Here is a 12,920-nt window from a genome sequence, read left to right on the forward strand (position 1 = left end):
TCGTACGAGTAGTGATTGCTTTTGAGAATCCGCTGATCACTGCCACATTGCGTTCTCCACTTTTTTTGCACTTACATTTGGAGTATTTGTACCCTCGTAGGAGGTGTCCTATATGATGTATATCATATGAAGTACTTCGTACTCCGCTACCTTTGAACTGGTCGGTTGGTCGAAATACTACCTCGTCGTACTCTACCCTGTACAGTTCCTAAGGTAACCTACCTATTGTACTGTATAATGATGTTGTTTTTCTCTGTGATCGACAAAAAGCCCCCTGTCCCCCTTGTGAATTATGTGGCAAACCCGTGCCCCCCCGCCCGGTAAAACATTTTTGCCCCCTCCTCTTCCTCAACTCCTCCTCCCTTGCATCCCACGCCACACACCTGCCACCAGGCCCACCCTTTTTTTGGCACGCCATGGGGCTGCCGCCCAATCGGCAGGGCTAGTCGGCCCAATGATAAGGGAAGGAAGGAGGGTCAATATAAAAATAAAAACCCAATGAAAAAATAAATAAATAAATAAATAAATAAATATAATGACGATGGCGATGGCGATGATGATGACGAGGGCGATTTTGACCCTTGCGAGTAGGTGAACTCTAGAGTACTTCGTACTCGTAGAACAGATGACGCAGCCGAGGGGTGAATGAGGGGCAACGAGGGAAGGTGAAACATCTAATCTACCCTTCTTCACCTATTACGAAACAACTACAAAGTAAGGTACCTTAGGTGCGGTGATAGGAAAAGTTACAAGAGATAATCACATGCTTCGATGAAACCCTTTTTCTTTTTCTTTTTCTTTTTTGTTTTTTTTTATTTAACTTCCGTGAAAAATGCTATGTTGGATGCGTGCCTCAGATACTGGACTTTTGCAGAAAAAACACGGCTGGGAAAGTCAACCGTTGAAAAGAAAAGAAAAGAAATAAAATAAGAACAAAAAAGAATAAAAGACAAAGGGGAAAAAAAAAGCAATATAGAGCCATAACACACAGTACCCCGGTAATGAACAGAGAAATGTTTCGAACGAGAAGAAGATAAGAGTGTACAGGGTTGCTCATGTTTCTAATTATATATATACACGGTGGAGTACAAACGTACAAATTAACACACGTAGAAAACCTAAGCAACACACTAAAGGTCACTGATGATTATATATATGTACGTGTGATATTGCTTAGATGAAGCTGAAAGTCAAGATTGTATTGGTGCAAAATGGGTATATGTTTGTTCTCATGTAAAAAAAAACCACAATAGTGATATGAGTTGCATCGACGGAAAGAGAACAAAAAGAGAGTACAAGAAAGCCAGTGGAGGTTGGGTAAGATGATGTGATGTATGTGTATATAAACCGAAACAACGAGGAAGTCTGTTGAAGGAACAAAAAGTGGGAAGAGATGAGAATATATGTACAAAGGTCTCTTTCCGGTTGCCCCTCCCCTTCTCATTGCGCGGAGGCGTATGGGCAAGAAGAAAAATAAGATAAAATAATGTTCAAGAAAATTTGCCTGCCAAACCCGCTTTGACATGCGGAAAGGCGATAATGTAGAAGTGGAAAGGCAAAACAAAAGAGATTGACCATCCTCGTCATTTGCGCTTATAGCGCGTCATACAATGCTCGTCGAAATCCATGCTCTTCCAATATGCTTTCTTTCGGCCGTTAGGTAAAATTATTCATCCCTCTCCAAAAATTGATAAAAATAAATAAATAACACCTCATCATACTCCGTACCATGTATTCCCGACTCCTAAGAAAAAAAAAGATATTCAGACAGCCATCCCATAAATAAAAATAGGTATGAATTGTTTGCCGAATCAATCTGGATGTCGCCCTTCGAATTGGTTGTATATCAATAAAGTTGTCGGAGCGCACAAACTCGATACGAATCGAACGAGCACCGAGGTTGTGAGCTCTGGAAAAAGAGGCCATGCGTCGATCGGTCGAAACTTGTGATGATATGCGTGAGGCATAAGAGTCAATAGAGAATGTCTAAGATGCCGAAACAAAAGAAATTTTTCGATGTTTTCCTCCCGCTGTTACGCCGCGTTGAATTGCTGTAAAAAGTAATAAAAGTCGGACCCCCATTGAGAAATTGAAGTCATCTCAATCATGGTTCAAAGACGACAGATCGTGTCCGTTTTTCTTTTTTTTTTCTTTGCCGTCGTAGTCGTGTACACATTATTTTATGTAGTTCGTTGCAAGTCGGCCGTGTGCAAAATTAAATAGAGTTGATCGTCCAAACACAAAATTAGTAGCCGTCTTGGCAGAATAAACCTGAAGAGCTCTAGTAGACTTGAACACCAGGCATAAATGTCTGAGCAGCCATCTGCTTGTCCATCAAGTCCAAAGCTGGGATCAAGTTGCCATAGTAGTTCGCCGGAGGCGCGACCATGACGTAGTTGTGATCCATGGACGGGTGCGTCTGCATGGCTGAAACAAATTGATCAAAATACGAGCAAGTAGAAGAACCAGAGGCCACAGAGTTCGCAGAGAACAGAGATGCACCATCAGACACGGAGGAGCCTGATCCTGAGGTGCAAGGAGAATAGTGGTTTGCGGCAAACTCCGCGGTTGGGGTGTAGGGAGGAGTAAGCATGTCAATCACCGGCGGCTGCCACTCCTGCTTTGGCCCAAATGCTGCAGCATCAAAACCTTGCTGCTGGAAGACATCCAAGAAGTCCGCGATAGGATACTCAACATTCTGGATAGCCTCATGGTCAACATAGTCGTCGAGGGGCTGGCATGCCGGTGTGGTGACTGGTGTAATTGGAGCAACCGGTCCATTGGGACGTGTGGTGAGCTTCGGACAGCGTACAATGAGCTCCCGGAGTTCAGGAATCGTGATCCGCTTTTGTGGGTCACACTCAAAAATTCTCCTCAGGATATTGTCCAATTCAGCGGATAAGGGAAGAATGGAGCGAAGAAATTTGGAATCCTTGAGGAATGCCCGAAAGGTAGAATCTTCGGTTGAAGCCCGTTTCCACGGATTCCGGCCACAAGTCAGGTTAACGAGAATAACACCCAAGGACCAGACATCGTTAGCAGCCGAAGCGTAAAACGAATTTGGCCGAGGCGATGACTGTTGACATTCTGTATCATCAGGTCAGCATCTAGATCCGGAGGTGCAGACAAGGGGAGAAATAATACCTGGAGACATATAGAATGTTGATCCGCATCCAAAATCAGAAGAGAAGGGATCAGTCGTTGCGAGACCAAAATCAGCAAGCTTGACGGTCATGCCGCCATCGGTGACCAGGATGTTCTCCGGCTTCAGGTCCCGGTGGTATATTCCCAGAGAATGGCAAAACTCCACGGCGTCCAGAATTTGCAGGAAAGCCCGTTTGGCCAGAAAATCATTACCGACGTAGTGTCCACGTTCCGTAATATTTGAAAAGAGATCTCCCTCGGGGCAAAATTCAATCACAACAAAAGTGCAATCCACAGAATCCAGAATTTTGACCAAGGAAACCACATTCGGATGACGGCTGGCCTGATGATGAAGTTGAATTTCTCTTTGCTGGAACTTGCGTTGCCTAGGGTCCAGGCCAATCTTGTTGAGAGCCTTGACAGCATAAAGAGCGTTGGTATGGATGTCGACAGCAGTGTAGACCACGCCGTAGGCACCCACGCCAAGAATGCTTGTCAACTCCAGGCGGTTGACTAAGATTTGTCCAAGGCGATCAGCAGGAGCGCATTGTCCGGGCAGCGGCGGAGTTGCTGGTGGGGTTGGTAACATTGTGTTTCCGGTGTATTCAGATCGAGATTTCAGCTGTCAAGGGAACAGCTGAAATAAAGTTTCCGGACAGGGATTGTAATCCACGGGAGTAAATAAAAATCCAAGGTCCGATGGCCAGCAACGGAGCGTCCAAGGATATCGAAGGAAAATAAGAAGACAAAAAGAATTATCAAGGTGGAAGAGGGTTTCCCAAATCCGGATGACGGAGAGAAGCAAAGGTGTACACTTAGGATGATAAAAAGGGTGGGTGATTTGACAAGGTGAGTTTCGAGTAGAACACTAAGTCACCACGTGCGGAGAGTGGTTAAAGGAAGGGATGTGAATTGTATAAAGAGGTCGCAAGGAGGGAGAAGACGTGGTGAAATGTTGACTGGATAAATTAGAGGTGAAACGGAGGATAAAAAGAGATCGTGACCGATTGATAGGCGGGAAAAGTTTAGATTGATAGATGAAAGGAAACGCAGCCAAGTTGATGAGTGCGGAAAGCCGATCTCACGATCGAGCGGCTTGACCGAGGTTGTAGGGCGGGAGAGCCAACTACTAATAGTGTTAGCGTTGAGCCATGCGCTCTGGGCTTCATTTACGGGGCTAAGGACGTGCTAGGGCGACACAGAATGACTAAAGTCAACTTTTCTCGAGCCCACTTTGCCTTTTCCCAGCCCGGCTCGGTGGTCGGAGCCATCAGCAGGAGTAGGCTGTAATAGCGGTGGCAGAAGGTTCGAGGTTGGTGTGCTTGGATGCGTGTGTGCGTGCGCGTGTGTGGGTAAATGATGGTCAGGGTGGGTGGGGATAGCGCGGGCAGGAGGCGGCGTGGGAACCAAGGATCAAGGGCTGCTGCAGAGACCCAGTCATGGTGCGAGTTTCGCCGTGTTGCTTGATGCAGACGTCCTGACCAGTCCCACCATAATGCTAGACAAGCACCGGGCGACCCGTACGAGTACAATGGACGATTATAGTGCAGGATCTTCGGGCAACGTTGAGTGGAAAGGCGCACACGCCCGGGCGAGACTAGGGCCAAGAAGACCGTCCGTCAAAGGATTGCAGTTGACGAGGTATGACGGGGAGGATGGGTCTCCGTCACAGGCTTAGTACGAAAGTCAAGGCCAAGACAGGCAAGATGGACAAAAATTTTCTCCCCTGGTCAGCCCAAAGGAAAAAAAAAAAAAGAAAGAGGTCACCTTCCTGCTGCGTTGCGCGTCCTGCCGCCCAGCCGGACCAAAATTGGAACCGTGGCGTGGAAGTGACCCCAGTGACCTACGCTATTGAATAGGCAGAAGCATAACTGAAATTGCGTCGATATGGCGAGGCAGACGGAACTGGTTATTGAAACACATGCTTGCCTAGGCGATAGTAGTAGTGTCCCTGCTTGTTCTCATGCCGATCTTGGGGAGGTTTTTGAACGGACCCCTTGCTGAGGAGAGTTTGGTACCACCGTCGTCAGAGACGGATCACATCGCGCTGTACCTTCGGTACTGCAATCAGTCTTACCTCCAATTCTGGTTGTACTCCGTACTGATAGCAGAAAACGGTCAAGGGATGCATGGTGGGCTATGAGATGAGCTTGACGGCGGTTGCGAGCAGCCTATCCGGCGCCGTAGATGCCTGCCATAACAATTCGTGTGAGACGAAGCTCCTTCCGTGAAAGCAGACGGCAAGGAGGGCACGACCGACGTGCGACAAAGTGACGACGACTGATCTTCTCATACCAAGATCAACATCATCATCATCATCATCATCAACATTGAGTTCAATCCATTTTCGCCGCTTGGCGTTGTCCGTCCAGATGCCCCTTTTACCCTTCCGAATACTACCTCTGACTGGCTAACCACCATCCTCGATTTGAGCGAGAAAGAGGTGTGTGCATACACATGATGTGAGTGTGCGAGGGTTGATTGTTTTGGGTTTGAGGTGGGCCGTGCTCAGCCTCCTCGAGGATCCGTCGACGCCTCCCGAAAATGGCCCAAGCAGTCAGGGTTAGGAGAGAAATGTAGACAGAAAATAGAGAGGCAAATTTTAGAGCGATGGGACTGGTCGAGCTGGACTTGTGGGAGGATTCTGACGCGGGCAGCGATGACATGTAAAGAGTACGCAAAGGCTTTGCGCCAAGCCCATGCAGGTAAAGGCACAGTCCGATCCTTGATTGGCAACGCCAATCACTGGTTGTGGTTCTAATTGGCGGGCGACGGCGGCACCAGCAACAATAACAGCAACAACATCAACAACAGAGCGCATTAGCTGGGAAAGAAGACCTGGTTAGCCCTGCCATGCCGTTCACGGGAGGCAAATAATTACGCCTCCCCTGGCTCGGTCGAACTGTAACGTGTCAGTATGCTGCGACAGAACAAGGATGGGTACTCAAGTTTGGGTCACTGTTTCTCACCCGAAGGAAGAAGAGCCGAAACCCACTCCGGATCATGAATCAGTGATGAACCCTGTCGGCCACGATCCAATCTCCGCTTGGCACGCTGACAGGCCCCCACTATGAACACTCTTATTATTGCCATCCCGTATATTATTACCCACACATAGCAATAATCACACGAATGGGTCGGCTCTTCTCCCCTCTCAACCCTGGCGTGCCACTATTGACCGTTCTCTTGCATTCGTAGCCTTCTTTTTGCCATGCTGCAGAAGCATGACTTTTTGACCCGGTTCCATTCTCTTTCGCCCCCTAGCGCCGCTGCGAGTACAGTTGGGTGCAACCATTGTCGCACTGCAACGAGTCCAAGCACCAACGGAGCGACAAAAGAAAGCGACCGGCAGACAACGAATACGGATCCATGACCATGATGTCCAAGGGTAATGAAAAAAATTTCCACTGATTTGAGTCCGTCGCTTGAAGGTTGCCGCATGCGGGCTGACGACTGCCTATCCCGCCGGGGCAAATTTGTCTAATAGAAGAAATAATCGGAACCACTGAACGTTTCTTGACTTGGAGAATTTTGCCTGTCGCTGAATGGTTAGGGCGTTGATAGCATAACTTTCCTAAAGTGTGTCGGTTGATCTCATGACCCGAGCCCAGCTTTCTGTGTATCCTTTTGCCAGCCAATGAAAGCTAACCACCCGGATTAATTGCCCCATTATCTTTGGGGGAAGGAACCTGCCCCTAGCTTGCAAAGGGGCGTGTCCTTCTTTGCCCAGCCAAGCACCACGCTTACCGCCCATCTCAGGGAGTCTCATCTGCACCCACCCAGTCCTTTTCCTCACGTCGCTCATTTTGCCATTTCAATTTCCATCTTTCCATTTTTGGTCTCTCTACCGATTTGTCCCAGAAACGCTAGAATGCTTCGTCGGCATTCCACTGGCTAATGGCAATCACAACGGACCGTTAGCCGTTTTTCTATTTCCCTCATATTGCTTCTGATGACACAGGTTTTGAGGGGAGCTGCAGACTTCGATGATTGGCTACGTACCAGATTAAGCCCCCCTTTCCATCTTTCGATGACGGATAGTAACTCTGCCTATCCGTTCGACAATCATCAGCCACAGGATCTGGACTTTTGCGTTGCTCACCGCCTCTCAACCCCCGGGAAAAACCCGAAACCAGAGCCCTTTGATCCCGTTGCCGTGGCGTAACAGACACCGTAGTCAAAACCCCGCGAAAGCCGGGGGTACAAGCAGATCAGTAGACGACTGCTGGTCACGGTGTTGTTTGGGGAACACATCATCAACCATGCTTTTGTGAAGGTAAGCCAATCCGCATCTATCTTCAAATCGTTTCGCTGAGAGGGTCTCCAGTGGCCCTCGCGTTTCTTTTTGCTTTCGGGATAGATTTTCGTCAATGTTTCATCCGTCAGGCAAGCCTTACTTGAGGGCTGAGCTGAACACGGCCCTGGATGATTGGATGTTGAAGTACTGAAAGAAGGGAAAACCATGTCCGCCTCATTATTGCTATTTTCGCCCTACGCCAGTCAGGTCCGACCAATCAAATAGTCGCATTTCCTTTCGCTGAGGCCAGCTTAGTTATCCTACTCTCAACGAGGAGACGGTTTTTCTCTTGGTCAAAGAGAAGCATACCATGTAAATCAGTACTTGTATTGAAGTGATTGAATAACAAAGAGTGAGACTTGGTAGATGCCGATGATCGAGGTGCGCATCTATCTTTGCACACGTCTGAGACATGACATGGTTCTCTCTGCCGCCTCCGACACTGCTTCGCTCTCGGTCTGGAGTTGCTATGCAGGGAATCTTCAGAAGCAGGTCTCAGATCGCTTTTCGAATGCGTCTGCATCCCTCTCGTAAGACCTCTAGTAACTCCATTATCGTTGCCCGTTTGTTTGTCAAACTCTCCTCGCCCCCAGGTGGCTATTGAATGTGGCGATCGCGATGAGTATGTGATTGACTTCTTATTGTAGTACGTGGATCTCATGCTCTGCTACAAGAGCTATCTAAAGTTTACTATAGGATCTTGTCAAACCATATCTATACATTCATATCGTAGTTCTCAAACCTTACTATTTGTTCGCTCAAGGAGATGTCCGAGCTGATTGATGACCAATCCTGTTGACGGTCTCTTTAATAATCGTAACAAGACTGGTCGCTCTCGACTACAAGGCTGACGGCATGGCGAAAAGCGATGCACTGCCACTCAGCAGAGAGGCTGATCAAGACCAGATCGCTTCCAGGGACGCCTTTCGAGGAAAGGTTCATGTGACAAGACTATCATGCAATGAGCCTGAAATGTACATTATTCGCCGTGCATGATCTGAAGTGCAGGTATGAATCGACGATGAGTGCGTGAATCCATTCCCTGCAGGTGCATCAAGAGTTCCGGGGGAAGAAAGTAAGAGATATTTAGGCCAGGTCTGAGCGCCACTGATGCGAAGCTGATTGTTTCCGTCTCATCACGAAAGCCAGCTGTTGGAAAGCGCAGAAGCAACCATGCAGCTGTCATTCATTGCCAATAAAATGACAGCATTTATTGACGGCGATGGGGCGAGGGGTTGGAAGAACAACATCCTGGATACGGCTCGCTTTTTCGTTGCAGACATGGCTTCCACATGGCTTCTTGGTTGGTACATTGTTTTTAACCCCTTTTCCTTTCTGATATATCAACGGCATATCACTTTCTGTCCAACTTGCCTGGATCTCACAAAGTTGGGGCGGTTGATTGTCTGTAAGCATTAGCTTACTGCATGTCTTGTCATGACAGAATCCTGTCGCAAATTCACCCTCGCTCGTAGACAGTGGAAAGTTCAATCAGTGTCAACTATAAAATGGATTTTATGTATATTATATAGAAACGCTAGCTATCAAGAAGCAAAGAGTCCAAAATGCGCATAACCGTTTTGATCACGGGGTTCGCAAGAGGAAAGATTACATAATCTTTCAAGTACCTAAAATCCGTCACGTGGTAGATAAGTAACTACTCCGTAATGGTACAAGTCGTGAATGGACGTAAATATGTGCACGCACAATATTTGTGAAATAATAATGCCGGGTCTTCACATGCCCTAATGCACGTTACCTTCCTGCCTTAGGTGTAGCACCAGCCACACAAGGTACCTTATGCACAGCCATTCTCAACCCGTCTGACATCATGTTATTTTAGAAAGCTCATTACGGAGTACCACCTTAATCATAATAGCATTACATGCCCCGAGGTTTCCTTCTTCACGATTTCCTCTCTTATGCGCACTGGACAAAGCCAAATTTGGAATTCGCTGAATATTGATTTGAGATTCGATAGATGACAGTCCTATGGCACTTTGCATAGAACCATCTATTGCCCGTTGGCTCACAAGCTAAACCTACGACTTAGATTTATCAAATTTCGCCGAGACTTTTCATTATCTGGACAATTTGATAATTTGAACGGTTCTGCCTTTTTCTAGACTTCCATAGAAGCAACTGCTTTTGGTGCTCACGACAATTGGCAGTCTCTGATTATGCTGCAGCTATGCCTTACCTCCATCTACGAATTATGATTCTCTCATTGACACGGTGACGATACGGCCTGAATGCCGAAGATTTCAGAATATATATCGAGAACAAGACTATAGAATCGAAAAGTTACGCATCAAATAAAGACTATCAAGGATATAAATAAATCCGCAAAACTGTCCCGAACAGAACAACTCCCAAGAAGGCCCCCCAGTCAGCCATTTCATGCTCCCACCTTCTCCTTTATGATGACTGGAATGTTTTCCTGGCGGACGAACCAAGAATTTATGATTTTCCATTCGGTATCCGGGCTTTCAAGCTCAATCTATCATTTCACATTTGGTCAGACTTAGACTCGGGAAAGAAGAGGTGCAAGAGTGATAGAGGGTAGTTGGGCGGAGACACTCACGTCATACTGCGCAAACATGGTGGCAATCAATTTGTAGCTTTCCAGCTGGCTGAGATATCTGCCCAAGCACATTCTGGGTCCAGCACCAAACACAAAGTCGGCAACTTTCATCTTGTTGCGACGGGCCTCAAAGTCCTCGTCAGTCTCACCCGCCTGCTGCAGCCACCTCTCCGGAATGAACATGTCCGTATCGGAGCCAAAAACATCCTCATCGCGGGTGATTACCCACGGGTTCATGCCGATGGCAGCGCCTCCAGGCACAAAACGTCCGTCGGGCAACTGTAGACCTTCTTCAGGGACAATTCGCTCCATCATCACTCCAACACCGGGATGAATACGCATGGCCTCCCTCATGATGGCGTCTAGGTATGGAATCTCTTGGGTAGCCTTCCAGCTGACAGGAACCGTTACATTGGCCTTCTTGAGTTCCTCATTTAATCTTTGATGGACCTTGGGGTTCTTCAGGATGTTATACATAGCAGAGCACATGGTGATCGCCGTCGTATCGCTACCAGCTAACACGTTGGATAGGAGATAGGTAACCACCATGTTATCATCGACAATGTCCGGATGCTTCTTCTTAGTCTCGATAAATTTCTCAAGGAAATCGGTCGTGGCGGGTGGCCCTTCTGCCATGCGCTTGGTATAGGCGTCAACACTGAAGCCTATAGCCCACCCAAAGGTAGGGGGACCGAGTCGCTTGACTGGGTTCTTGTCCAGGACACGATCCAACTCTGGCATTTGGCTGACCTACACCATGTTAGCTGGGATTCATTTATGAATATTCCAGCTTCGATGAGCACGTACAGATGCAAAATAATCGAGACTGCGACTAGAAGTATGCAGGAATTTACGGTCATCATTACCGGCTTCTAAGATACCCAAATTCTTTCCAAAGGTGATTTGACTCATAGCGTCCCATGCGACTTCAAAACACGGTCAGTTATGAAAACACAAGCGCATTTTGTGGAGTAACGTCTCACAATATAGAAGATAATCAGCCATATCACATGGCTTTCCCGTGTTGATGAAGCGTTCTTCCAGCTTCTGCATCAAAAAATTGAGGGTCGTGTCTACATGATGCTCAAAGTCCTGCACCTTTGTCATGGAGTATAGCGACTTGATAGGTCGAATCGACGTCGAATGCCATTCTTCGCTCCTTGTTGAGAAGAGATTGGAAACGCGCACGCCGTTGACCATCACATCGTTGATCATATACATGTTACTCTATTGGACACACTTAAATTAGCAAGTGGACTTGTACTCAAGGCGAATCTCTCCATGGCTGCAATTCTCCGGCCCTCTCGAACTAAGGGACAGGACCGTACCTTCTTCCAAGGGTTTCTCGTGGTAAAGACTTTACCAACCATACTTGGATCAGACAGACTTAGAACATTGGGACCCATCCGCACGGCGGGGCCGAGCTTCTTGTGAAGATCATTTTGCGTAATATCGCAACGGCCCTTGAACACGTCAACAAGCCGCCAAATATTGGTGAAGCTTGCTGGCGCAGGTCCAGGGAAAGATTTCAAGGGAGACCTTAGGTAATTCCAAAGGAACGTTGACAACACTAGGACCACAGCACTCAACGCAAGGTTGAGAACTGTGTCGACGAGGTACGACATGACGATACCTCCTGACGATCGAGATCGCAGACGCTTTCTTTCAATTTCAAGAAGGACTTTCGCAATCACAGGAGCACAAAAAATGGAATCAAGAAAAGAGTGCTCAGAGGAGAAAGCAACCTGCTACGAGCGATCAAGGCTTGGGTCATTAGTTATTAAGCCCATGTCGAGCATTATTGGGATTGGACCGTCCATCTTTCAGGGGCACGCTGGAGGTGGTGGAGAATTGCAAGGTCCCGCTGTTTGCAGCCGAACTATCCAAAACGTTTAATTGCAATTAAGTGGCAAAAATAATCAGGGTATCGCCGTGATGTGCTGTGGAGGAGAACCCTGAGCGTGGGTCATCGACATCCTGCCCACGGTTCGTTCCCCTGAATGGTGCCCACGAAACTGCTGCAAGGACTCTATTATTGTTATCTTAGTTGCTTCACAACTTGCAGCGAACATGGCAATGAAAGAGTAAAGCCACTGCGGCCCAAAGGCCGGCATTTGTCGAAGATATCAGGTCCGAGCACGATGATTATCCCTTCTCGCAGAACTCGAAACTTTGGGCGAGGGGAAAGAAAAATGATCATTATTGTCCTGTCTACTTTGGCCAACACGGGCCCAATTTTCTTCTAGGTCCAAATAGAGACCAAAGGAAAGGATTTGCCATTGGCGTCAGCCCCTGTTTCAAAATCCTCACGTACCATCACGGACCACAAAGAATCTCGATGTCTTTGATAAGGAGGGAAAATGGAAAAGTGATCCAGTCCATTGGCCCACTGGAAAGTCGCATTCTGCAGGATTTTCTTGAGGAGCGTCAAGTAGTAACAGAGGTGGAGAATTGTCCAAATGCCGAGCAGTGGAGTTTTGGCTCACGGCCCGAGCCAACGTTTGCGTCGACCGCTGATCCCTGTGGAAAAGCACCGCAACGTCAAGCACAGCAATCCGAGCTGTTTGATTAGCTACCATCGACGATGATACGTGCTGGCGAAGAAGCTTTGGTGGGACCTGAATGCGCTTGAAACGCTTGGGCTTCTTGAAATTTGTGACTAAAGTGCAGATCACTTGCAATGTGCAGCATCTCCGAACTCGGTTCGAGCAGAGAATCAGGGACAGGTGGGGATCAGTGATTGTGATTTGCTCTCCCACTGGTAGAACTTGCTACTTGATGAGGTTAAGGTAAAAGCCAATTTCATGGGGATTGTCCAATGTTTTCAAAGGACCCACACGAGCTGTCATCGGTAGGTACCGTGGCGGAATTAGCCACCGCCCCGCTGGAACCACC

At 47.6% G+C, this 12,920-nt stretch overlaps 4 protein-coding genes across 4 annotated transcripts; 1 reads left to right on the plus strand and 3 right to left on the minus strand.

The window, feature by feature from the left end:
- Positions 1 to 2,809: 2,809 nt before the first annotated feature.
- L228DRAFT_214743 (serine/threonine protein kinase) lies at positions 2,810 to 3,733 on the minus strand (the record flags this gene model as incomplete). Its single annotated transcript, XM_018330047.1, has 2 exons — positions 2,810 to 3,087; positions 3,145 to 3,733. Coding segments are annotated over 2 exons (867 nt in total), but the record flags the coding sequence as incomplete, so codon positions are not given.
- A 3,200-nt stretch (positions 3,734 to 6,933) lies between these two features.
- Positions 6,934 to 7,326, plus strand: L228DRAFT_250875 (hypothetical protein). The gene is made up of 2 exons (XM_018333424.1): positions 6,934 to 7,038; positions 7,147 to 7,326. The coding sequence occupies exons 1-2, from the start codon at positions 7,016 to 7,018 to the stop codon at positions 7,307 to 7,309; spliced, it is 186 nt and encodes a 61-aa protein (XP_018185342.1). The 5' UTR covers positions 6,934 to 7,015; the 3' UTR covers positions 7,310 to 7,326.
- A 979-nt stretch (positions 7,327 to 8,305) lies between these two features.
- Positions 8,306 to 9,014, minus strand: L228DRAFT_250877 (hypothetical protein). Its single transcript, XM_018333425.1, has one exon. It carries the CDS (start codon positions 8,752 to 8,754, stop codon positions 8,578 to 8,580), a length of 177 nt encoding a protein of 58 aa, XP_018185343.1. The 5' UTR covers positions 8,755 to 9,014; the 3' UTR covers positions 8,306 to 8,577.
- Positions 9,015 to 9,839: 825 nt separating this feature from the next.
- Positions 9,840 to 11,650, minus strand: L228DRAFT_214739 (cytochrome P450; the record flags this gene model as incomplete). The annotated part of the gene is made up of 5 exons (XM_018330046.1): positions 9,840 to 9,941; positions 10,026 to 10,775; positions 10,833 to 10,951; positions 11,009 to 11,252; positions 11,354 to 11,650. 5 exons carry the CDS (start codon positions 11,648 to 11,650, stop codon positions 9,840 to 9,842), a joined length of 1,512 nt encoding a protein of 503 aa, XP_018185344.1.
- Between the last annotated feature and the right edge of the window lie 1,270 nt (positions 11,651 to 12,920).

The sequence above is a fragment of the Xylona heveae genome (assembly GCF_001619985.1).
Source record: "Xylona heveae TC161 unplaced genomic scaffold L228scaffold_12, whole genome shotgun sequence".
Lineage (NCBI taxonomy): Eukaryota > Fungi > Ascomycota > Xylonomycetes > Xylonales > Xylonaceae > Xylona > Xylona heveae.